Source organism: Barbus barbus (genome assembly GCF_936440315.1).
Source record: "Barbus barbus genome assembly, chromosome: 45".
Taxonomy (NCBI): Eukaryota; Metazoa; Chordata; class Actinopteri; order Cypriniformes; family Cyprinidae; genus Barbus; species Barbus barbus.
In genome coordinates, this window is record NC_136723.1 from 1014975 (window position 1) to 1042837 (window position 27863).

The 27863-nt window shown below is 43.3% G+C and overlaps 1 protein-coding gene across 1 annotated transcript in view; it reads right to left on the reverse strand.

The window, feature by feature from the left end:
• LOC306864402 (multiple epidermal growth factor-like domains protein 10) overlaps nt 1-27863 on the reverse strand; it is a gene marked incomplete at both ends in the record, with an annotated part of 75602 nt that overhangs the window by 41101 nt on the left and 6638 nt on the right. The window contains 3 exons of the mRNA XM_079408412.1: nt 13165-13285; nt 15013-15259; nt 26366-26458. Of these exons, the coding sequence (XP_079264538.1) occupies nt 13165-13285; nt 15013-15259; nt 26366-26458 (461 nt within the window). The remainder of the gene's footprint in view (nt 1-13164; nt 13286-15012; nt 15260-26365; nt 26459-27863) is intronic.

Sequence of the window (27863 nt, forward strand, 5' to 3'; positions counted from 1 at the left end):
TTTCAAACTATTACAAGTTGGATGTGGAGTGTGTCTTTAACAAACCGTATGATGGAGTTACAACTGACATTCCGGAGTGCATTCGCTGCTGGCCTCTAAGCAACACACGGAGGAAGCGCAGGAGGAAACGCGGGTCTCGAGGAGGTCGTACGATCAAGCTGAAAGCCCGTTTGCATGCGGGCTGTATTCCTAGCCCTTTTTGCGAGCCGTCCTATGGCGACTCCGTGGTCTGGCGTCTCCTGGATCGGGCTCATCGGTGGCTTCGACCTGTCCTTCCTCTGTTCCCGCCCTCCGTCCCCTGGGTTGGTCTTCCTCGTACCGGCCGTCTTCTCCGAAGAGCTGGAGCGGCTCCTGGTGTGCTGCGGCCGCTGCGTAGAGTGTCACTCTCCTCCGGAGCTGTCCCTCCACCCAATATGGGTTTAATCAATGCTCGTTCAGTGGTGAACAAGACTTTCCTGCTGAATGACTTTTTTTCTTCGCACAATTTGGATTTTATGTTCATTACTGAATCATGGATTAAGGATGGTGATCTTACCCCCTTTTCTGAACTGGTCCCGGTTAACTGTACATTTTTTAATTCCCCTCGCAAAAATGGACGAGGGGGTGGGCTTGTGACTGTGATGAAAAACTCTCACTGTGCGCGATGTCGCACCGTCCCTGTGGATATTTATTCCAGCTTCGAAGCCCAACTTCTCCATCTCGATTGGAACGGTCCTGTCTGCTTAGGGGTGATATACCGTCCTCCACATTCAGTTAAGGACTTTCTACAGCAATTCACTGACTTCATTGGTAACATTGTTATTAAGTTTGATCGTTTTTTATTGGTGGGCGATTTTAACATTCATGTCTGCTGTAAGGCAAACCCCCTGGCAAGGGAATTTATTAATATAATTGATGCCTTTAATCTGATACAGTGGGTTAAAAATCCCACTCATATCCACGGTCATACTCTGGACCTTATTCTTTCTTACGGGGTCGATATTTCTGATATTACAGTTTCTGATTATATGCTCTCTGATCATAAGCCTATTTTATTTTCCATGTCTCTTCCTAGTCTTCCTCATGTCTCTACTAAAATGTCATCTATGTCCAGGGTTTACTCTCCTCAGTTCAGTGAAAGTTTTAGTCAGTGTTTTATTAAATCCTGTACTCATCTACTCCTGGACTCTCCGTTAGCAGACCTGGATGCGGATGAACATCTGAGTTTGCTAAATAGCATCTGGCTTGATGTATTGAATGAGACTGTTCCGCTAAAGCCTCTTAAGCACAAAGTTAAATCTGAACTGTGGCATACCGCTGAAACTCGGCTGTTAAGGCAAGCCTGTAGAAAGGCTGAGCGTAAATGGAAGAAGGACAATCTATACATCTCACTACAGTTGTTCAAAGACAGTTTATCGGCTTATCAGAGAGCCGCCAAATCGGCTAAGGCAACCTATTTTTCAAATTTAATATTACATAATCAGTCTAGACCTAAAATCATGTTTTCCGTTATCAATTCTGTTGTAAATCCCCCAGTCAATACTATGTCTGTTGCCTCTGTTGCTCTCTCTGAAAGCTTCTCGAGGTTTTTTAAGGACAAAGTAGTTAAACTAGGATTGGTAACTCATACTCCCCCTATTGAGCTGCCTCTCCCCCCACAGTTGTCTGTATCCTGGGATGTCTTTGAACCTGTCTCCCTTCAATCACTCAGTGACGCTATTGCCAAGTTGAAACCTTCCTTTTCTTCATATGATGTTATCCATCCTAGGTATTTAAAGCAAATTGTTGACTCAGTTGGACCAGGTCTAATGTCCTTTTTAAATAAGTGTCTTTTAACTGGGGTGGTTCCTGCTTATCTGAAAGTGGCAACCGTCACACCTCTCCTCAAGAAGCCTTCACTCGATTCGTCAGTTTTAAAAAATTATCGCCCCATCTCTGTTTTACCATTTATTTCCAAGGTTTTGGAAAAGATTGTGTTTCTTCAACTCCAATCTTTCCTTGCTGTAAATTCTCTGTTTGAGCACTTTCAATCTGGTTTTAAGGCTGCCCACAGTACTGAATCTGCCCTTCTGAGAGTGTTAAACGACATTTATTTAGCAACTGATACGGGTGACTCTGTGGTCCTCGTTCTCTTAGATCTATCAGCTGCTTTCGACACCATTAACCATTCTGTATTAATTAATAGATTGAAATCTTGGGTGGGTCTCTCTGGCACAGTTCTAAAGTGGTTCCAGTCATTTTTATCTGACAGGAAATTTGTGGTTAGGTTAGGAGAATTTTTATCTTCCACTGCTTCTCTCCCCTGTGGCCTTCCGCAAGGCTCAATTTTGGCCCCCTCTCTATTTTCATTATACATGTTACCTCTGGGCTCTATCTTTAGAAAACATGGGGTATCGTTTCACTTTTATGCCGATGATACTCAAATCTATTTACCTTTTAGAAAAAATGATCCACTGGCCATGACTGCTCTTTCATCCTGTTTAGGTGAGGTTAAATCCTGGTTATCTCAAAATTTTTTATCCTTAAATAAGGAGAAAACGGAAGTAATTGTTTTTGGCCCTTCAGAACATATGAAAGCATTTAATTTTGACTTGGGATCCCTATCGGCTTTTAGGTCTCCACAGGTACGAAATCTGGGAGTTATCTTGGATGACTCATTAAAATTCGACAAACAAATTTCTTCAGTAATTGGGTCCAGTTTTCGTCAGCTCCGTATACTTGCAAAAATTAAACATTTCCTCACTGATAAGACTTTGGAGATGGCGGTGCATGCTTTTATCACGTCACGTCTTGATTATTGCAATTCGTTATACTGTGGCATTTCTAAAGCCCAAATTGCCCGACTTCAGTTGATCCAAAATGCTGCCTCAAGATTTCTTTTGAAAAAGAAAAAAAGGGATCACGCTACTCCACTTTTAAAGGCCCTTCATTGGTTGCCAGTACAATTTAGAATACATTTTAAAATTGTACTATTTGTTTTTAAATCTTTGCACAATCAAGCACCCGGCTACCTATCTGAACTGTTGCATCAGTATATCCCCTCAAGAAGCTTAAGATCTGGTGACCAGAATCTTCTTTTAATACCACACTCCAGACTTAAACGTAGAGGTGACCGTGCCTTCTCTGTAATTGGTCCTCGTCTCTGGAATGACCTGCCAGTGGAAATTCGAATGGCCCCGAGCTTGACCATTTTTAAGTCTCTGTTAAAAACCCATCTGTTTTCATTGGCTTATTAGGTTTTATTCCTGCCTATTATAATTTTTCTGATACTGTTTTATTTTGGGTTCTTTGTTTTAATCTGTTTGCTTGTTTTAATTACTTTTATGATGCTGTATCTTTTGTGAAGCACTTTGGTCAGTCTCGTGGCTGTTTTAAATGTGCTATATAAATAAAGTGAACTTGAACTTGAACTTGTGTGCACGTTGGATGGGTTAAATGCAGAGCACGAATTCTGAGTATGGGTCACCATACTTGGCAGTATGTCACAAAAAAAAAAAAAAAAAGAACAAAATGAAGCACACAACAGATTTGATAGTAATTGCATAGTTTATTACCTTTTTTTTACTGTGAAAACATCAACAATTTAATATTTGTAAATTATTATTACAGTTAATGGTAATGCTATAGCCACAATATAGACGTCTGTTAATCTAAGGCTATTCTTCAAATTCCAAATGAAAGAACAATGTTTGTATTCTCAGCCTCGCCATAGCCTGCTTGCGAGTCTCAAGCCTTCTTAATGCTGGTGCAAAACTAAGCAGAAAGTGCTCATGCTCATCTACAACCTGCTGTAGAGACTGTAGCACTTGTTGTTGGTACTGGGTGAGACCTGGTGCTACCTCCCTCCTCTTTTCCCTTGATGCTGGTGCTGGAGAAGGATTTGGCTGAGGTCGAACTGCAGGAGATTCATGTGCTGGTGCTAGTGCTGGTGTCCGCCAGGGCTAGGTGGACCACTGACCACTGAGTCACCCATTGCACTCTAGGGAAAAGACAAACACACCAATAATTATTATTAATATATAAGGAACCCTTACTTCCTAATATATATATATATGAATGAATAAATGCACTTTCCATTGATGTATGGTTTGTTAGGATAGGACAATATTTGGCTGAGATACAACTATTTGAAAATCTGGAATCTGAGGGTGCAAAAAAATCTAAATATTGAGAAAATTGCCTTTAAAGTTGTCCAAATTAAGTTCTAGCAACGCATATTACTAATCAAAAAAAGTTTTGATATATCTATGGTAGAAAATATATAAAATGTTTTCATGGAACATGATCTTTACTTAATATCCAAATGATTTTTGGCATATAATTTTGACCCATACAATGTGTTTTTGGGTATTGCTACAAATATACCCGTGCCTGGTGATATGACTGGTTTTGTGGTATATATATATATATATATATATATATATATATATACAGTCATGGCCAACAATATCGGCACCCTCTGTAAATGTGATCAAAGAAAGCTGTGAAAATTAATCTGCATTGCTAATCCTTTTGATCTTTTATTTTACAAATTCACAAAAATCGTACCAGGTTACGTATGTAACCCAGGTTCCCTGAAGGGAACGAGAGCTACGTCCGAAGACGCTATGGGAACGCTATCAGCGTAACCGGCGCTCTGAATATTTTATACAACAGTCTAATGGATGGGCGAGGCGTCACGGGCGGGGTGACGTCACGACCAGGAAGTTATATAAGCACGTGCGGCGGAGCCGGCATCAGCTTCAAGTCATGAAGCAAGCGCTGGCAGGGATGCCGGAAGTGTGGCTCGGGACGTAGCTCTCGTTCCCTTCAGGGAACCTGGGTTACATACGTAACCTGGTACGTTCCCTTCCAGGAACTTCGAGCTACGTCCGAAGACGCTATGGGAACGCAATACCAACGCCGCCAGACTGACAAGTCCCTGCCTAGTGTCAGGCTGAAAGGACGGAGGAGCCTGGAGTGGCTCTGATGTCGAGGTTGTAAAACCTGGCGAATGTCAGGGGCGTGGACCACCCAGCAGCGTTGCAGATGTCTTGCATGGAGACACCTGCCCAGAAGGCCTTGGAGGCCGCCACACCTCGGGTCGAGTGCGCTCTGACTCCCAGCGGCGGGGGAAGGTCAGAGGTCTCGTACGCCAGATTGATGGCATCCACTATCCACCTGCTAAGAGTGGGCTTCGAAGCTGGAAGACCCCTCTTAGGCGGACCAAAGCACACGAGCAATTGGTCCGTCTTTCTCCACAGGGCAGCTCTGTGGATGTATGCGTCCAGTGCTCGCACTGGACACACACAGTTGTGCCTTTCCTGGTCGGGCTCCCTGAAGGGAGGAGGACAGAAGGCCTGGAGTACGACCGGCTGTGGTACGACCGTCAGAACCTTCGGTATGTACCCCGCACGGGGGTAGAGGAAGACTTTCGCCGAACCGGGCGCAAAGTCGATATGCGAAGGGGCCACAGATAGGGCCTGGAGGTCACTCACCCTCCTCAGAGAGGTGATAGCCAGCAGGAAGACGGTCTTGATCGTGAGGAGTCTATCAGTTATCTCCCCGAGAGGCTCAAAGGGTGCTCTGCCCATAGCCTCTAGTACCACCGCCAGGTCCCACGTGGGGACACGGGGCCGTACAGGCGGCCTCAGCCTCAGCGCACCGCGGAGGAAACGTGTAACCAGGGGGTGTCTGCCCACTGACTGGCCACTGATAAGGGCGTGGTACGACGAGATAGCTGCCACGTAGACCTTAATAGTGGAGTGGGTTAACCCTGCGGAGAAGCGGGCCTGCAGGAACTCCAGAACTGCGCGGATCGGGCAGTTGACTGGGTCGAGCTGGCGGTCTCCGCACCATGAAGTGAAGAGTTTCCACTTCAAGGCGTACAGTTTCCTCGTAGAGGGAGCTCTGGATTGGAGGATGGTCTCGACAACCTCGGTTGACAGACCGGAAGCTATGAGTTGTGCCCCCTCAGGGGCCACACCCACAGCCTCCAGCACTCCGGGCGGGGGTGCACAAGGGTGCCCCCGGCCTGTGAGAGGAGATCGCTCCTGATCGGTACCGGCCACGGGGTGCCGTCGAGGAGGGAAATCAGATCCGAGAACCATACTCGGCCCGGCCAGAACGGCGCTACTAACAGTAGGCTTACCGCGTCCCGGCGCACTCCCGGGAGCAGAGCGATCGGGGGGAAGGCGTACAGACGAAGCCTCGGCCAGGTCTGTACCATAGCATCCAGTCCCAGAGGCGCTGGAGGAGCTAGAGAGAACCAAAGGGGACATTGCGCAGACTCTCGAGTCGCAAAGAGGTCCACCTGTGCTTGGCCAAAGACCTTCCAAATCTGCTTCACCACCTGGGGGTGAAGCATCCATTCCCCGGGCCTCGGCCCCTGTCTCGACAGGACGTCTGCTCCGACGTTGAGATACCCAGGAATGTGCAGAGCTCTCAATGATAGGAGCTTGCCCTGGGACCACACAAGGATCTGGTGTGCCAGCTTGTACAAGGGGCGCGACCGCAGACCTCCTTGGTGGTTGATGTAAGAGACCACTGCCGTGCTGTCGGTGCGGACCAGCACGTGGCGAACTCTCAAGTCTGGGAGGAAGTGCTTGAGAGCACGGAACACAGCTAGGATCTCTAGCCAGTTGATATGCCACGTCAGGTGGCGACCACTCCACAGACCGCGGGCAGGGTGGCCACTCATGACCGCACCCCAACCGGTGAGGGAGGCGTCCGTCGCTAGCGAGACGCGGCGACAAGGATCTCCCAGCACCGGGCCCTGGGACAAGAACCAGGGTTTCCTCCACATGTCTAAGGCACGGATACAGCGCCGTGATACCTTGACAGCGCGGAGCGAGTTTCCCCTCAGGGAGACCCCCCTGGTCTTGAGCCACCACTGTAGGGGCCTCATGTACAGCAGGCCAGAAGGAATCACGCTGGACGCAGCTGCCATGAGCCCAAGCAGCCTCTGAAACTGCTTGACAGTGAATGGCTGGCCTTCTCGCACTCTCCTGACTGCCGTGAGGATCGACTCGATCCGAGCAGGGGTCAAACGAGCCTGCATCGTGGTCGAATCCCACACCACGCCTAGATAAGTGGTTCTCTGAGCTGGAGAAAGCACACTCTTCTTGGCGTTTAGTCTTAACCCCAAATCTTTCATGTGGGCAAGAACGACATCTCGATGCCGAACTGCCAACTGCTCTGATTGAGCAAGAATCAACCAATCGTCGATATAATTTAGTATGCGGATGCCTTGCAGTCGCAACGGGACCAGTGCCGCATCCACACACTTGGTGAAAGTGCGGGGTGAGAGTGCTAGGCCGAAGGGAAGAACCCGATACTGGTACGCTTTGCCCCCGAAAGCGAACCTCAGGAACTTCCTGTGAGAGGGAATGATGGACACATGGAAATAGGCGTCTTTGAGGTCTATCGTGACAAACCAGTCCTCGGACCTGATTTGGGACACGATCTGCTTGACCGTCAACATCTTGAACTTCAGCGGTCTGACTGAGAGGTTCAAGAGACGCAAGTCCAGTATGGGCCTGAGCCCTCCATCCCTCTTCGGAACAATGAAGTACCGGCTGTAGAAGCCGGTGTGCACTTCGTGAAGTGGAACCAACTCTATGGCTTCCTTTTTCAGCAAAGTGTTGACTTCCTGTTCCAGGACCAGAGCCTGCTCGGGGCGGACCGTAGTCACGCAGACCCCGTTGAACCGCGGGGGCGGCCCATCGAACTGGATGGAATAGCCAGCCTCTACCGTGCGCAGGACCCAGAAAGACACGTTCGGCAGCCGTTGCCAGGCCGCCAAACGATCTACTAAGGGAATCAGTCTCTCGAGACTGACCTCTGGTGTTAGAGAAGCGGCCAGACCGCTGTCTTGCTGGAGCGTACCGGCAGGGGACGCGTAGTCTGGCGGCTGGGGCGAGTCTCTCAGGCCCGCTGAGATCACAGGCGGTAGAACCTGAGGATAGTGCTCGCTGGGACCTGCTGTGCCCTGGAACTGCAGGGTTGGCAGACAGATCCCCGGAGGGCACCGAGGGGAGACGGTCACCGTGAGCTGCGGTGTGAGTCGCTCCACCCCAGTAGGGGTCACCCTCCGAAGTCCTGGGACTTGCCCATCAGGACTTCCTTGCCGCGGACCTCTTGGCCGTCAAGACATCCCTCAGGTCTGTCTTGGGTTTTGAGGCCCCCGGCGCGGAGCGCCGCTGCCCTCGGCTCCGCCTCGGGGGAGCACGAGAGGCGACGCTCTCCTTCTGCGCAGCCCTGTGCGAGGAACTAGTATGCGGAGGAGGCTGCTCCCGCCCAGCAGCCTCCAGAGTTAGAGAGCGGCGGGGGAGGAACCGCCGAAACGCCTCCGCTTGCCTACGGGCCTCCTGAAACCTGTCGACGACGGAACCCACGGCGTCGCCGAACAGGCCAGAAGGCTGAAGCGGGGCGTCCAGGAGGCAGACCCTGTCCTTCTCCTTAATGTCGGACAGGGTCAGCCACAAATGCCTCTCCGTTGCCACCATAGCTGCCATGGAGCGGCCGATAGCACGGGCCGACTCCTTGGTGGCGCGGAGAGCCAAATCGGCGGTTCTCCTGAGCTCTGAGATATCCTCAGCTCTGACATCCCCCAGCTCATCTAAATCCTTCAGCAGTTCGGCCTGGTACGCCTGCAACACCGCCATCGTGTGCAGACACGCACCAGCCTGTCCTGCTGCCGCATACCCCTTGCCCACCAGGGATGATGTGGTGCGCAGAGGCCTGGTGGGCAGGGTAGGAGCCTTCAAGGACGATGCTGTGGAAGGAGACAGATAGCCCGCCAGCGTCTGCTCAATCCGGGGCATCGCCCTATATCCACGCCCGTCCAATTCCCGTACATTACCGTAGTAATCTGACGCGGGAATGAAAGGGCGGGATGTATATGGTTTCACCCACGATCTCGACACCTCGGTGTGGAGATCGGGGAAAAACGGAAGGCTCCTGCGAGGAGGTGGCGGCCGCGAGCGCAGGAAACGCTCGTCCAGCAGGCTGGCCCGCGGCACAGTTGTTCTCTCGGGGGGCCAACTGATGTCAAGCTTGGCCACTGCCCGAGTTGCCACCTCCAAAAGCTCCTCGTATTGGGGCGAGAGAGGCGGCGTAACCTCTTCAACGCTCGTCACATCAATCTCCTCGGAGGAAGATAGACGAAGCGCTGAGTCCTCATCTCGGGGGGAAGTAACCGCTTCCCCGAGAGACGGGACACCAGATCTGGCGGATACGGGAGGAGATAGAGACATGCCCGTCTCACTCCCGCCAGCCAGATCAGCCTGCGAGCCCCACGAGTGTAGCAGCCGCTCTGCCTCGGCAGCAGCGGGGCCAGCACCGCGTGGGAGGCTCGCGAAGGCTCCCTTCTCGAAGAGAGCCTTCCGGGTGCGGAGTGTGCGCAGCGGGAGCCGCTCACAGTGCAGGCAACCAGCTCCCTCGAGAGCTGATGCCGCATGCTCCGCACCCAAACAGACCACGCACAGGCTGTGTGTGTCTCCACTCGTGATGTAACGAGGGCAGGGACTGACAGACAACCTGAAACGCGATCTGGGATCGCCCCTAGTCTTTGCCTTAGCTTTAGGCATTTTTCCCTGGCTTTCCAAGACAGACAACACCAAATAAGACTCACAAGACAAAGAATCAGACTGACAATACACAGAGCGCTTGCTGAATGACAGAAAGCTGATGCCGGCTCCGCCGCACGTGCTTATATAACTTCCTGGTCGTGACGTCACCCCGCCCGTGACGCCTCGCCCATCCATTAGACTGTTGTATAAAATATTCAGAGCGCCGGTTACGCTGATAGCGTTCCCATAGCGTCTTCGGACGTAGCTCGAAGTTCCTGGAAGGGAACTAACCTTTCATTGGATAATAAGAATTTATAATGGGGGGTAATATCATTATGAAATAAATGTTTTTCTCTAATACACATTGGCCACAATTAACGGCACCCTTTTATTCAATACTTTTTGAAACCTCTATTTGCCAGTTTAACAGCTCTAAACTTTCTCCTATAATGCCTGATGAGGTTAGAGAACACCTGACAAGAGATCAGAGACCATTCCTTCATCCAGAATCTCTCCAGATCCTTCAGATTCACAGCTTCTTCTCTTCAGTTCACCTCACTCATTTTCTACAGGGTTCAGGTCAGAGGACTGGAATGGCCAGCAGAAGCTTGGTTTTGTGCTCAGTGACCCATTTTTGTGTTGTTTTTGAGGTTTGTGTTTGGATTATTGTCCGGTTGGAAGATCCAAACATGGCCCATTATAAGATTTCTAACAGAGTCACTTATTGATATTTTATCTGCTGGTATTTGATAGAATCCATGATTTCATGTGTCTAAACAAGATGTCCAGGACCTCCAGCAGAAATATAGTCCCACAACATCACAAATACAGCAGTATATTTCATTGTACACATGGGGTACTTTTTATCCCTGTGTTCACCAAACCCATCTTGAGTGTTTGCTGCTAAAAAGCTCATTTTTTTGTTTCATCTGACCATAGAAGCCAGTCCCATTTGAAGTTCCAGTCGTGTCTGATAACTGAATATGCTGGAGATTGTTTTTGGATGAGCTAGGAGAATTTTTCTTGAAACCCTCCCAAACAACACGTGGTGATCTAGGTGCTGTTTGGCAATTTTTCTTTTTTAAGGTTTTCTGACCTCAAGACTCAACTATTTTCTGCAATTCTCCAGCTGTGGTCTTTGGAGAGCCTTTAGCCACTCTAACTCTCCTTCTCACCGTGCATTAGGACGATATAGACACGTCCTCTTCCAGGCAGTTTCGTTACATTTTCTGTTGATTGGAAATTCTTAATTATTACCCTGATGGTGGAAATGGGAATTTTCACTACTCTAGCTCTTTTCTTAAAGCCACTTCACTAATTTGTGAAGCTGAATTATCTTTTGCTGCACATCAGAAATATATTCTTTGGTTTTTCTCAGTGTGATGGATGATTAAGGGGCTTTGTTTTCCCTCCTATTTACATTTCTGTGAAACAGGAAGCCATGGCTGGATAATTTCATGTTCATAATCACCCTGGAGTGCTCAAAATTGTGAATATGAATGGGAATATAGATATTTTACTCATAAGAATTTGTAAGGGTGCCAATAATTGTGCCCAACGTGTATTTGAGACAAACATAGATTTCATAATGATATTTCCCCCATTTAAAATTTTTACTATCCAATGAAAGGTTAGATTATTGTGAATTTTTTAAATAAAAGATCAAAAGGATTAACAATGCAGATTCATTTTCACAGCCTTCTTTGATCATATTTACCAAGGGTGCAGATATTTTTGCCCATGACTGTATATCAGGCTACATGTAAAACATACAATGAAAATATACAATAGGCTTAACTAGTACATGTCACAGACTACATATCTTGTTACCTCACTCTCTTCTCCTGCACTTTCACACATTGCATTTAAAATGCTTTCTGGTGTTTCAAAATTTGTAGATGTTGGCCTATCCTGGACATGAGGATCCAAGAACGACATGACACATGAACTTCATGAGCGTTTAAAGCCTCCCTCAGAACCACTTCTCCTGTCTTTCTCATTTCTCCTTTCACGTTTGTACTTGTCCCTCAAGTACTTCCGACAGCGTCGCCTAATAAAGGTTAAAATTGCTGTTATTAGGTGGTTACGTTATTGATGTATTATTCCTAATTTCGTTGTATGCAGAAAAATCAAATATCAATAAAGGCATTCAATTCAATAACATGGTGCTGAGCGACCATTAATGCTACAGTAGCTAATGTGATAATTTTAACATGTAGTAGATGATACACTTACCTGAACAAAAAAGGATTTTGTGCTCATATCATACATCTCCTTGTGCTCCGAAACTAGTACGATCAGTCTATCTACCGGCACCTTCTCCAATTTTTTTCTGGTTGTTATGGAAACAACAGATCTCGCTGCTCGCTTATCATTGCTTAGCTGTCAAAAAGGCGCTTGACGTAGGGTGGTTTTTTTTCCCGAAAAGTTCAACTTTTTTCAACTCGAAAAGACACTCTGAGCTGCAGAAAAAGACGCCGGCGGTGACATTTTAAAAAGCGCTCAGGACTTTTTTGAAAACATGGTTTATGCCATAGGATTATAATGTAAAACAGATGCTGGCAGCTTAAAAAAAGACGCCAAGTGTGAACATAGCCTAAGAGGTCATTGTTCTATGAAAACATCCTGTAAGTTTTATAACTCAAAACTTTCTCATTAGTCTAAAAACAGCAGAAGATCAAGGCGTGCTTCTACATCACTGCCTGTTTAGCCCACTGATTCTTTGCCACTGTCTGTATAGCCTCGCCCACCGATTCTACATCACTGCCTGTTTAGCCCCGCCCACCGATTCTACATCACTGCCTGTTTAGCTCCACCCACCGATTCTACATCGCTGCCTGTTTAGCGCCACCCACCGATTCTACATCGCTGCCTGTTTAGCGCCACCCACCGATTCTACATCGCTGCCTGTTTAGCCCCGCCCACCGATTCTACATCGCTGCCTGTTTAGCGCCACCCACCGATTCTACATCGCTGCCTGTTTAGCCCCGCCCACCGATTCTACATTGCTGCCTGTTTAGCCCCACCCACCGTTTCTACATTGCTGTCGGTTTAGCCCCGCCCACCTATTCTACATCTCTGCCCGTTTAGCCCCGCCCACCGATTCTAAATATCTTCAGTGCCAGGCTGTGGAAAAACAGTGTTAGTGTTGCATTCCTTCTGATCCCAACGTTAGGAAAGAGTGAATGAACTTTATTTTTAATGAAGAATCAGACAGTGTCAGTAAGAACTCAGTCCTTTGCTCAAGTCAGCTTTATTTATACAGCGCTTTTAACAATACAGATTGTGTCAAAGCACTTAACAGTATCAAAATGGAGGATAGAGTGTCAGTAATGTATAAAAATAAGATTAAACACTCAATTTTCAGTTAAAGGCATTTCATTATTGAATTCAGAGATGTCATTGTCTAGCTCAGTTTAGTTTAAATAGTATCTGTGAAATCAAATTGACGATAATCACTAGAGATTAAGTGAACACTAGAAATTAACCTCAGAGAACATTACAAAATAAAAAACAGAGGCAGTTCATGACCCCTTTAAAACAAATCCAAATAAAATAACAACACGGCAGACACCCACACATGATGAATCAGAAATATTTATCACTTCCAGACTTGTGTTTTGTGCAGACGTACCATCCAGCCGGCGGGGCAGGAGCATTCTCCAGTCACGTGATGACACACGCCGCCGTTCTGACAGGGACAGCGCTCCTCACACTGCCGGCCGTGTTTCCCCGGAGGACACAGCTCCTCGCAGCTGCAGCAGACAAACACACATAGCGTCAGACTCACACCGCTGCTTCTGATGGGGGTCTAAGCAGAACTGTATTGCTCAGGGGAAGTCGTGGCCTAATGGTTAGAGAGTTGGACTCGTAATCCAAAGGTTGTGGGTTCGAGTCTCGGGCCGGCAGGGATTGTAGGTGGGGGGAGTGAATGTCCAGCGCTCTCTCCACCCTCAATACCACGACTGAGGTGCCCTTGAGCAAGGCACCGAACCCCCAACTGCTCCCCGGGCGCTGCAGCATAAATGCTGCCCACTGCTCCGGGTGTGTGTTCACTGCTGTGTGTGTGTGTGTGTGTGTTCACTGCTGTGTGTGTGTGTGTGTTCACTGCTGTGTGTGTGTGCACGTTGGAAATGCAGAGCATGAATTCCGAGTATGGGTCACCATACTTGGCAGTATGTCACTGTGCCACCTCCCACAAATATTATGGAATGAATAAATTGTAATTAAATTGTCAATTCAATGTACTCAGCGTTGTTTACGTACTGGGGAAAGGGCATGCATGTGTCGTGGTACTATCCAAAATGGCAGAAGACTGTAACTTGGGGAGAAGAATGGTTGAATAAATGATGTTATTTTTGTTTTCTTTGCACACAGTATTCTCGTAGTTTTGCAGAATTGAAGTGAACAACTGATGTCACATGGACTGTTTTATTGATGTTCTTACTACGTTTCTGGGTCTGGGAACATTGCAGTTGCACTGCTGTCTATGGAGAGCACAGATTGAATCAAATGAGGTCGTGCGAGTTTGGAACGACATGAGGGTGAGTAATTAATGACAGAATTTTCCCTTTTGGGTGAATTATCCCTTTAAGCAGTTTTACAATGATACAATTATGGTTAATTTACGTAAGGTTTGTGATGTCCACATGTTTTTGTTGAAGAAATTATAGAGGCTGTAGCATTTCTATCGCAAAAAGTGTATCGCAAAAACATAAATTGTTTATTTTGTATTACATTATGTATTTTAAAAGTTTTATTCAATGAAACCATATGATTATTATTGATTAACCAATCATTATACCTCATTGTTTTATATAATGCATTTTAAGTCATTTGAATGTTGTTCGCTTAAGTGTGTATTTATTACCACACACACAAAAAAAGATCTGAATACTTCTTTGTAAATTTTTATTTGAAGTAACAAAACCATGGTTAATTTATGGTTAACATCCGTGGCTACAAGAACCATGTTTTTTTGGTTTTATTCGTAGTAAAACCATTGTTCATTTTCATAAGGGAAAACTCAGAGAGAATATTAAGGCAGATGCGTAGGTGATGGTAAAATTATTACTGACATTAAAACCCATTATTAACGTGAACGTACCTGAAAATGATGCACGTGCACAGGCTTTTTTTTGTGTTCATGTGTCAGGGGCGCCATAAGGGAAGGTTAGGACGATTCCAAGGGCCCGGCATCAGAGGGGACCCCCCGAGGGGGGAAAGCGATTTCTAAGAAGGGGAACCCCCACTGGAATGCAATTTTTACCGAGGGGGGCCCCGAGTAAATATGCTGTTCAGGGGGTCCACAAACCATAGCAGCACCCCTGTCATGTGTTCAGTGTGTTCATGTTTATATTTTTATTTATGCATGTTAATATAGAATGAAAGTTCTCTTTGTTGAACATTGTACTGAGTACAATCAGACAAACGGCGTACTCTACGTACAGGGAGCGTATATTGAGCATGCAGGTGAACTCACAAGACTCCCGTGTATCCCGGGCTGCACACACACTCTCCGGTGACGTGGTGGCACGTGGCGTTGTTCTGGCACAGGCACTTCTGCTGGCAGCCGTGTCCGTAGTTGGAGCGCTCGCACAGGTCCTCGCAGCGCCAGCTGCGATATCCGGCCGCACACAGGCAGGCTCCGGTGATGGGGTTACACAGAGCCCCGTTCTGACACTGACAGCGGCTGCTGCAGTGAGGACCCCAATGATCCCCGTCACAGGCTGCGCAAACACACAGAGCTGCGGTTCACATCCTGCACTGAGGACAGCCACGAGAGGCAGTGCTTTACTGTGGTTTTACCATGGTTAAGGTTGTTCTTAAAGGATAAATCCACTTCCAGAATAAAAAGTTCCTGATCATTTACTCACCCCCCATGTAATCCAAGATGTTCATGTCTTTCTTTCATCAGTCACAAAGAAATTAAGTGTTTTTGAGGAAAACATTCCAGGATTTTTCTCCATATAGTGGACTTCAATGGTGGCCAACTATTTCAAAGGTCAAAAATGCGGTTTCAATGCAGCTTTAGAGAGCTCTACACGATCCCAGCCGAGGAATAAAGGCCTTATCTAGCGAAATGAAAAAAAAATGTATACACTTTTCAACCACAAATGCTGAGCTAGCTCTAGCTCTGCGATGCACATGCGTGTCTTCACACATTGCGTAATCCTGCTGGACAGGTCATGCGTGGTTAGTTCTTCATCTTTGTATTTTGGTTAAAAACATCTTATTTTCTCCTCCAACTTTAAAATCATCCAACATCGTTGTTTTACCTTTTTTGTAAAGGGCAATGACTTTTTTTTGCATGTTGGCTTTGTAAACACTGGGTTGGTACTTTCCAATATCACCTAATAAAGATGCGCACGCGCATTGCAGAACTAACGTTAGCCAAGCATTTGTGGTTAAAAAGTGTATTATTTTTAGTCCACTATTTGAAGAAAAATCCTGGAACGTTTTCCTCAAAAATCTTAATTTCTTTTTGACTGATGAAAGGAAGACATGAACCTCTTGGATGACATGGGGGTGAGTAAATGATCAGGAATGTTTTATTCTGGAAGTGGATTTATCCTTTAAGCACAGTAATATGTGAGTGTTCTGAGGTAAGTTCAGGTTCAGTGTGAATGAAATGCTGCTTTAGTGTGTGTGAGAGATCAACACATAACACTGTAAAAGCAAAGCTACAAACAATGTTTTACTGGAGTGGAGGTACAGGACACCAGGGTTTAGTAATTGTGTTCATTATAATATCTGGAATAAGCAGTTGTTCTGACAAGTAATGCAACTCATTAGTGTAACTGAGCGGTTAAGATCATCTATTTTAAGAAATGTTTAAGCTAATGCAATGTATGGCACCAAAATACAACACACAACATAATGCATTTCTAATAACACATCCTCTGGCACTACACAGATTATAACAGTGCTGATGATAAACAGCAGATCATCAAACCCTAAAATAACATCAGTGTAGCCAAGAAACAGAGGCTGATATTTGAATGGCAATGCTATCATTGACATTTTAATGTAGAAATTTGTATAACAGGATTAGTAAAAAATAAAAAAATAAAAATGTTTAAACTGAACTAAATATGGTTTTAACAATTAACCTACTTAATTAACGTACTGAAATGTATTTATAGAATTTACAGACTGTGTTGGGAAGGTTACTTTGGAAATGTAATCGGTTACAGATTACAAGTAACCCTATTTACAACTTTATTAAAGCAATGTAACTAATTCAAGTTTCAAGTTTGTTTTATTTATATAGCACATTTAAAAACAGCAAGCACGGCTGACCAAAGTGCTGAACAAACAAATACACAGAACACAGGACAACCCACAGTTTCATACCATAAACTCAGTGAATTAAAAGTCAAAGAAAAGAAATAGGTTTTAAGAGATGATTTAAAAACAGTTAAAGATTGTGCCAATCTGATATAGGCTGGAAGGCTGTTCCACAGCCCAGGGCCAGCAACTCCAAAGGCTCTATCCCCTCTATGCTTTAAACGTGATCTGGGGACAGAGAGAAGTCTTTGATTATGTCACGAATCCTGGCCATGCTCTTCCGTTTACTCGCCACCAGATGTCACTCACTCACCACATTGACTCTTACACTACACAGCACACTGGACTACAGTTCCCACAATCCATTGCACAGATCACAGCTGTCACCATTCACACATCACACACACCTGATTATCATTTCACAATCACTCACTCACTATTTAGCTCTGTATCTATGCCAGATTATTTATAGATTTAAAAACAATGAGAAGAATTTTGAACTCAATTCTAAGATGCACAGGTAACCAATGTAACGATTTCAGAGTTGGAGTAACGTGATCAAATTTACAATGTCCTTTGAGGAATTTAGCAGCGGCGTTTTGTACTAATTGGAGATGAGCGATGGAAGATTTAGAAATGCCAAGATAGAGAGAGCTGCAGTAATCCAAGCGAGTTGCAATGAGTGCATGGATAGCAATCTTCTGTTTTCACAGAGAGAAAAGATTTAATTTTGGAGAGAAGGCGTAGCTGGAAAAACAGGAACTAATAACCGCATTTATTTGTTTGTCAAATTGAAGACTCTGTTCCCAGAAAACACCTAGATTCTTAATACAGGAAGAAGTAAAATGAGCAAGGTAGTCCAGATCGATACAGCACGTTTATTTCGTTTCAGGGGTAGATCAATTTGGGTATCATCTGCATAGCAGTGAAATGATACACCATGCTTTCTGAAAATAGAGCCCAGAGGAAGTAAATACAATGAAAAAAGAATGGGTGCGAGAATAGAACCCTGCGGCACTCCACTGGAAAGTTTAGCAGGCAATGAAGAAAAATTACCCAATCTGACAGAGAAACTTCTATTTGTTAAATATGATTTGAACCAGCTAAGAACAGTTCCCTGGATGCCCACAGAATATTCTAGTCGAGATAAAAGAGTTTTATGATCAACTGTAGTCTAACGGAATTAGGATAACAGAGTCACCAGAGTCAGTCGCCAACAAAGTATCATTAAGGACCTGTAATAAAGCAGACCCTGTGCTATGCAGAGGCTTAAAGGTCACATGGCATGAAAATGTCACTTTATGAGGTTTTTTAACATTAATATGAGTTCCCCTAGCCTGCCTATGGTCCCCCAGTGGCTAGAAATGGCGATAGGTGTAAACTGAGCCCTGGGGATCCTGCTTCGCCTTTGAGAAAATGAAAGCTCAGATGGCCCGATCTGGAATCTTCCCCTTATGTCGTCATACGGGGAAAGGTAACCTCCCCTTTCTCTGCTTTGCCCACCCATGAGAAAATTAACTACGACCGTGCGAGGCGAGCGCAATTTTTTTTTTCCGAGAGAGAGACATCATGGTTTGCAAACGAGCGAAGCACTGTTTTGCGTCTGAGTAATAAACTATGCACATATTAACAGACAAATTATGTTCATATTTAAAAGTCCAAACAATCAGTAAGCGACAGATGCTTGTAAACTCTCCTCATCATTAGCATTTAAAGCTACAGACACAGAAATGGCTCGTCCTAAGGAAAGCTCATTTTGGGACTGGCTCGTAGTGGCTGAAATTCTGCACCAAACCTGAATTTCGGGAACGAGACTTCAGATACAGTACTAGGGACCACTTAGGCCTATATAAAAGCATCCAAAAAACAGCATGTCATGGGACCTTTAAAACCAGACTGGAAGGTTTCAAAAATATAATTTGCACTAAGGAAAGACTGTAGCTGAATAAACACAGAAGGTTTCTTAAGAAGAGGTGCCACAGTAGCTTCTTTAAGGCTATCAGGTATAGTCCCTGAAACTAGACATTTATTCAGAAACGACACCAAACTAGGTCCAACCGAATCGAAAATTTGTTTTAAAATATGTGGCGGGAGAACATCATGAGAGCAAAAAGAAGGTTTCAAATGGTCGATAGTTTCTTTGAGAGACTGGAGAGAAAATGGATCAAAATCACTCCATATGGCTGAAGAGCAGCAAAATTCAGGTGAAACATTAGCAAGTGGTTGCAACTAAGATCTCAGAGTAGTAATCTTATCACAGAAAAACCTTGAGAAACCTTCACATTGTAACACCAAACCAGCAGAGGGAGCCCTCACCCGAGTACTGACTGAATGCCTCTCTCTCTGCTTCCTCTACTGACACTTCCTGTTTGGTGACCTTATATGCACATGGCAGATTGCGAAGTATTGCCTGTTTACCTGCCTTACCGAGCGTTTTTTTCTGCCTGACTTTCTGTGTATTACTCCGCCTGATTATTTCGTCTTCTCATTTCCTGGATTTGCCCCTTTGCTCTGTTTATCTGATTGGACGGATGTTTGTGTTTAAGCCCTCTGCCTGCCTCCTGACTCTCGTCTTTTGGATTGCCCCTGTGTTGGTCAACGGATTCAACTGTTACTCTGGTTTTGACCCTTTGCCTGCCTTCACGTTTCTGTCTACTGCAAATCCTTTTAATAAACTTCTGCGAATGGATTCCAGTTCTGCCTCAGCGCCATCCTTACACACATAATGACACTGAGGGATTTGAAATCACATTTACAGGAGGATTTACCACAGAATTTATAACAGAAAATAATTATATAAATAATTATATTTGATTATTTTTTGATTACATTTCTACATTTTACTGTTTTTGAAATCAAATCTTTGCATATCTATGACAAGAAACACTGGCATCTAACAACGCCTTGGGAAAAAACTGTTAATCTTAAAAATAAAGCATACACATAAACAATAGGAACCCAAATAGGAAATAAAAGTTATTGAATACGTATGTCCTAAATCCTGAAACATTGCTGTCTCATATTTTAAAGCAGTCACTGCAATTTATGAAAGAAATCAATCAAATCTGTATGTGTGAGAAAATATTCAGATGTATCCCTCATGTAATCATTAACATTTTCATAAGTAACTGTAATTTAATTACACATTTTTTCTCAGTAATTTTAATCTCAGTACATTTTACTCCCCAACACTGTTTACAGGCCCCATGGGGTATTACGATATAAGTTCAGAGTTTGTTGACATATACATATATCCAAATGAATCAAATCAAGAATGTAACTGAATCCAATCACAAGCTTGTGAATCAAAACTGAATCATGAAATTAGTTTAAATACTCAACACTACCCAGATTTTGAATAATGAGACACTGAGAAATGATATCATTACGTTTCTGCTTTCTTTTGTGCTGTTAAGTTGCAGTGTTGTGCATCTTTTCCTAGGCTGCTTGCAACGTTGAACATAAAATCTGTCAGTAATTCAAACACGAATCTGCCTGGTTTATCAGCACTGAAGCGCTTTCTTCTGCAGACCGATGGCTCTCGTAATCCCACAGCTGTGTATTAGTGCTCAGAGAAACACATCTACTGCATTGTGCCAGCTGTATGATGGTGCATTATCAGGCAGGACTGCTGTGCTTACAGTAAACTATCAACTCACTCTACTATCACTTATACTATGGCTGGGAAGTCCCAGGCTTTTTTGTGTCGTGTACAGTATTCTGAGGGTAATCTGAAACATTGTTTGCACTGATCAGATCTTACCCTAATTCACCATGAAGCTGTGAATCAATCGTCTCTGTGTGATTTTGAATATATAAGTGTTTCATCTTTTATATGTCAGACTGTGGTTTTGATGTCTTCCACATGTCTTCATTGAAACCTGGGTAATGTTTCTTCAGGCTAAGAAGAGCTAAAGTAAGCAGAGAGTGCTTTAGTGATCGTGACCTGGTTCAGTGAGCAGACATGCAGGTCATCCGCACTGACTCTCGTCCATCATCAGCTCACCAAATACACAAGAAACTTTCACTGGCTCGAATGCAAAACCTCCATGTCTGAACCGAACACGTTCAGAACAAAGCTTCAGTCAGCCGGGGTTTGAAGCAGACGAGCAGCACATCCCAGCACAGGTGACGCCTCCTAGAGTCTGATTCCTGACGCCTCCTAGAGATGATGAGACAGCGACAACAACACAAGATAGATATGGAAGTGTGTGTGTGTGTGTGTGTGTGTGTGTGTGTGTGGTAATGGGATGTTATGGGACAAAACATAAGAGACAAACATGGACAAAATAGTTAGTTCACCCAAAATATCTTATATCCAAAATCTGGGTAGTGTTGGGTATTCAGACTAATTTCATGATTCAGTTTTGATTCACAAGCTTGTGATTTGATTCATTTGGATATACGTACGTCAGTTTTTCTCAAGGAAAAAAACAAACTCTCAACTAATGTGGTAAACTATACAGGAACCCCTGACAGCTGATATATTACTATAATATGATCAATATAATACTAGGTAACACTTTATTTAAGGTGTCGTTACATCTACTTACAATTATAATAACAATAAATTATGCATAATTACATGCAAGTAACACTAAACAAAACCCTAATCCTAACCATATAGTAAGTACAAGTAGTTAATTAATATTTATTATACTTAAATGTGTAATTACACTGTAACAACGACACCTTAAAATAAAGTGTAACCTAATACTATAAGCCCAAACCTAACAACTGATTAGTATACAGTTGTTTATAATAAATAATAATAACTTTTTAATGATATCATTAAGTTTCTACTGTCTTTTATAAATATAAACATTTAAACAGTGGCTGTCATAAAATAATGTATTTTGCCTACTGTGTATATTTATATTTATAAGCAGGACTGTAATGTCACTTTTTTAATATCTGAATGAGAGATTGGAGGCAATAAGGTCTGTTTGAGCGTGTTGTGTTATTGTGCTGCCCCGGCCTACATCTGACATCACATGAGCTCAACCCTGAGGTCAGTTCCTGTGTTTCTGGCCAATCAGTGCCTTCTCTTTGTTTTGCTCTCTGCGGATGAAGAAAAGGCCTTTTTTCCTTCAGCCTTAATTCAGCACAGGGTGTTTTGTTGGCGTCTTGTGGCCCGGAAAGGCCAGATACAATGAGTCTTCAGACAAATTAAAGTCATATCACAGCTGACTGCAGCCGTGCTGCCAAATCCTTCTCCATAAGCCACTATAATAAAACCAGGAGCAGGACTAATGCTGAGAGACTCCAGAGTCCTGACAACACTTCCAGAAAAACAGCTTACTACTGATCAAATGAACAGCGCACTGAAATTACTCACCTTATCTGATAGACTGAACTATGTTTAGTGTGTACGGTAAAAAGTTATTATTTGATTTTCATTGCAATAGGAGTTAATTTGCGAGTCCTCGTTCATTATGTATTTTCTGTATCATAACCCTGTTATGCTGTGACGTTTCCTCCTCTGCATGTAATATGATGATCTGTCTGATATCACATTTAACAGCGTGATGTTACACAAGTCTTTCTGACCGCATGGCTGAAACATAGGTATGTTTCTATGGTACTCTTTGTAAGTATTTCATTGTATTACATTGTCATACTCAATCCATCAACTTTGCATTTGGAACAAAATCACAGTCATCATTTTTACACTGGACATTTTTAAATCTGTATACTAACACTTCACAGATTTTGTTCTTAGTACAAAGCACAAGACCATATAAGAATAATATGGTGAAGTGCAATGATATTTATTTGTTCTTCAACCCCATGGCTGTCACAAAACACATTCTGATAAAGAAATGTCATAGATTGTGTGATTTATGAAGGCACATCAAATGACCCGACCTTTGGCCTATATGTATTCAAAATTTACTGTATATAATGATAAGTAACTACAAATGCAAAATTGTTATACTGTAATCAAATACTGTAACAAAAATAATTATTGTCACGGTATATGTTTCCACCTTACATTTTTACACTGTTGAAAAGTGGTTATTTTTTAGGTTTGGGATAGGCTTAAGGAATCTAAAACATTTCTATAAATGGTAAAAATGCAACAAAATAAATATAATTTGCAGATTTTCTTTCAGACCTATTGGTTAATGTTGATAAAGCACTAATCATCGGAGACTTTAACATTTACATTGATAATACAATTGATGTAGGACTTGCGTTTATGGACTTATTAAACTCTTTGGAGTCAAGTAAAACATCACCAGATAAAACATTTTAATCATACACTAGATTTAATTATATTGCATGGACTTGATCTTACCAATATAGATATCGTACCTCAAAGTGACGATGTTACTGATCATTTCCTTGTGTCGTGCATGCTGCGTATTACTGATATTAATTATATGGCTCCGCGTTATCGTCCGGGCAGAACTATTGTTCCAGCCACCAAAGACAGATTCACAAATAACCTGCCTGATTTATCTCAACTGCTCTGTGTACCCAGAAATACACATGAACTAGATGAGATGACTAGCAATATGGGCACTATCGTCTCTAATACATTAGAAGCTGTTGCCCCCATCAGATTGAAAAAGGTTAGAGAAAAACGTAGAACAGCCTGATCCACATCCCAGCCAATCTCAGCGCACCTCGTCACCAGAATACTGATCACCCACACCTGTCACTCATTTGTTAATTCATCAAGCAGACTTCATAAGCACTCACAGCACCGCACTCCAGTGTCTGGTCTCGTTTATACGTAGTGGAATAACCCTAACCCTAACCTGATGCAAGTTGATTATTCCAAGCTATTTACCAAGATTGTTGTATCCTGTACAAACCTCCTGTGTGTTTTCAATAAACCATCTAACCATCTTTTCTGTGTCCTGCCATACTTCCGTAACAATGGTACAACAGTAATACCCATTCTCTCAAGAAAGAAACTCGTAATCTTGAGCGGAAATGGAGAAAAACTAACTTGGAAGTTGTTAGAATTGCGTGGAAAAACAGTATGTCCAGCTATAGACAGACTCTAAAAGCTGCCAGGGCAGAGCATATCCGCAAACTCATAGATAATAACCAAAACAATCCAAGGTTCTTATTTAGCACAGTGGCTAGATTAACAAATAATCAGAATATAATAATTCCCTCACAGTTTAATAGTAATGACTTTATGAATTTCTTTTCTGATAAAATAGATAACATCAGAAATACAATATCAAATGTAGATTCTACTGCGTCTAGTATTTCAGCTTCATTCATCGCACCCAAAGAAAAACTGCAGTGCTTTACAACTATAGGACAGGAAGAGCTAAATAAACTTATCAGTGCATCTAAACCAACAACGTGTTTATTAGATCCTGTACCTACTAAACTACTGAAAGAGTTGTTACCTGTAGCAGAAGAACCGCTTCTCAATATTATTAACTCATCGTTATCTTTAGGTCACGTCCCAAAACCATTCAAGCTGGCGGTTATTAAGCCTCTTATTAAGAAACCACAACTAGATTCTAATGAACTGGCAAATTACAGACCCATTTCAAATCTTCCGTTTATGTCTAAAATTTTAGAAAAAGTTGTGTCTGCTCAGTTGTGCTCCTTCCTGCAAAACAATTATATCGATGAAGAATTTCAGATTTTAGGCCCCACCATAGCACAGAAACTGCACTTGTTAAAATTACAAATGACTTGCTTCTTGCGTCAGACCAAGGCTGCATCTCATTGCTAGTTTTACTTGATCTTAGTGCTGCGTTCGACACTATAGACCATGACATACTCATAGATCGAATGCAAAACTATACATGTATAGTTATATACTTATATGGGCTATAAGATGGTTTAGATCCTACCTGTCCGATATTTATCACTTTGTCTATTTAAATGGGGAATCATCTCAATTAAATCCAGTAAAGTATGGTGTGCCGCAAGGATCTGTCCTAGGCCCTATACATGTTGCCCCTTGGTAATATTATTAGAAAATATGGGATTAGTTTCAATTGTTATGCTGATGATACTCAACTATGTATTTCTACAAGACCAGATGACACTTCTAAATTATCTAAGCTAACATACTGCGTTAAAAATGTAAAAGATTGGATGACCAATAATTTTCTCCTATTAAATTCAGATAAGACAGAGATATTACTTGCATACTTTTTGATAGCAATCTTTCCTTTGAAAAACATGTTTCTAGCATTTGTAAAACTGCATTTTCCATCTTAAAAATATATTAAAATTACGACCTATGATCTCAATGTCAAATGCAGAAACATTAATTCATGCATTCATGACCTCGAGGCTGGATTATAGTAATGCTTTATTGGGTGGTTGCTCTGCACATTTAATGCTGGTTCAAAATGCAGCAGCTAGAGTTCTTACTAGAAGCAGGAAGTATGACCACATTAGCCCGGTTCTGTCAACACTGCATTGGCTCCCTATTAAACATTGGATACATTTTAAGATCTTACTAATTACCTATAAAGCCCTGAATGGTTTAGCTCCTCAGTATTTGAGTGAGCTCTTATCTCATTATAGTCCTTACCGTCCGCTACGATCTCAAAACTCTGGCCATTTGATAATACCTAGAATATCAAAATCAACTGCAGAACCTTTTCCTATTTAGCTCCCAAACTCTGGAACAATCTACCTAACACTGTTCGGGAGGCAGACACACTCTGTCAGTTTAAATCTAGATTACAGACACATCTCTTTAACCTGGCTTACACATAATACACTATCACATTTCTATAATTCAAATCTGTTAAAGGATTGTTAGGCTGCATTAATTAGGTCAACCGGAACCAGGAACGCTTCCCAAAACACCTGATGTACTTGTTACATTGTTAGAAGAATGGCATCTACGCTAATATTAGTCTGTTTCTTTCTTATTCCGAGGTCACTGTAGCCACCCAGATCCAGACTGTATCCAGATCAGATTGTGGATCAGCACCTAGAGATGACCTCTACAGCCCTGAATGTCAGCGGAGATCAGGACAATTAGATGAGCCCCAGAGACAGATCCCCAGTGAAGGCCTTGTCTCCTAGACGGCCATCGGGACAAGACCACAGGAACCAAATTGACTTTGCTGCAGCCTAGATTTAAACTGCTGGTTTCATTTGGCCAGAGGAGAACAGAACACTATTTCGACACACTATTTCCCTGTTTTATACTGTAAATCTGCTTTGACACAATATGCACTGTAGCATTATATAAAGCGGCGCTGCATAAATAATGGTGACTTTGAGTTGACTTGACTTGAATCAGGTGTGAGAGATGAGGAGACGTACCAAATGAGCACAGAAGCAGCCAATAAAATCAGACCGATATTCCTACTAAAGCTGATATGGGTATAAACTGATGTCCAAATAACACTGAGATATGTTCAAATCAGAAAAAGCACAGGGCTATATATTTCTTGTTAGTGTGTTGAGGAACTACTGAAATGATCTCTACAGAGCAGCAAAAGCTGATTCTAGATGTGGTCTGTCACAGATTGAAGGCCGTTGTAAACTCAGGAAGAGACTGTAAGAGAGAGACAGACGAGGGCAGCTGCAGCACTCACCGCTGGAGCAGTCGGGCCCTCCCCAGCCTGGCTCACACTGACAGGTGCTGGGGGCCACACAGCGGCCGTGCACACACTTCTCAGCACAGTGGGCTGCAGAGAAAACAAGAGAGAGAGAGAGAGAGAGCGCTCAGATTACACCAGCAACCAACAAACACATACAACCCCCAACTCTGCTCCTCACAACTCTACATTCAGCATCAGATATCTCCGTGATTATCATGTTTTATATGTGTGTTGTGTTATCACATCAGCTTCGGTGCTGAGGAGTTTTGAGGGAGCGTCAGGAGAAGATTTCAGGAATCCCAGCAGAAAATTAAAGATGAACAGTAACTCAGTGATGTGGAGAGACAGCATGTGATTACAGTCACTATAAACACAAAAGAGCCTTTCAGACCCAATGAACATGACTGCACACTATCTCTCTCTCTCTCTCTCTCTCTCTCTCAATTCAATTCAATTCAGAAAGCTTTATTGGCATGACAAAAACATACATTCTGTATTGCCAAAGCATTAAAACAACATAGAAAATTTAGTAAAGCTTATAGAAAATAATAGTAATAATGAAACTAAATAAAAGCATTATTACATAAACACATGGCTAGATATAACAAAAACAAAACAATGCTAACTGTTAATAAAATAAATAATGAATTATAATAATAAATAAAAGATTATACTACAGACATCATGTAACAACTGAACTTAGAAACTGAACATTGTATAGATGATATAGATGTGTGTAGCTGTAATGTGTGTGTGTGTTTGTGCTGTGAGTGAGTGTGTGTTTATTGGCTGTTTGTTTCTCTCTGGCTGTCTCTCAGGAGATGACAAGATGCTACAAATCTTGCAGCTATATTACAACATTTGGCTTCTTCGCCAAGAATGAAACCGAGTTTTTGGGTTGGATTATATGTGCTAAATTGGGGGAATATTTTATTAATTTTGGGGTAGTAGTGGTCTCTGATAGCTGTATATTTAGTGCATTCTGTGAGGAAGTGCAGCTCCGTCTCCGTCACTCCCAGGATGCAGTGCGAGCAGAGTCTGTCCTCACGAGAGAGCCAGGTCTGTCTGCGGCCCGTCTCTACGGCCAGACTGTGTTCACTGAGTCTGTACATCGTCAGTGTTTTCCTGAGTCTCACATCACTCACGGCGCTCAGGTAGATCGCAACAGTGTATTTTCGATTTAGGGCCGAATAACATTCCAGTTTGTGTTGGTTTTTAATGGTGTTTGTCCAATGGGTGATGTACTTGTCTTTTTCTGTGTTTATAATGTGTGTGGGCCGAATGTGTGTGAGTGTGTGTGTGTCCTGAGGCTGGCTGATCTCTGTGTGTGTGAGCTCAGTCAGTCTCAGCACCAGCTGAAGGAGGGGACTCTTACTTACGCTCAGCTCTTGGTGTTTTAGGGCTTTGTAATGGTATGTGTTGGGGTCGCTTGTTTTTAGGTGTTTCCAGAATTTCAGGGCTCTTTTTTGAATGTTTAGAAGCAGAGGGTATT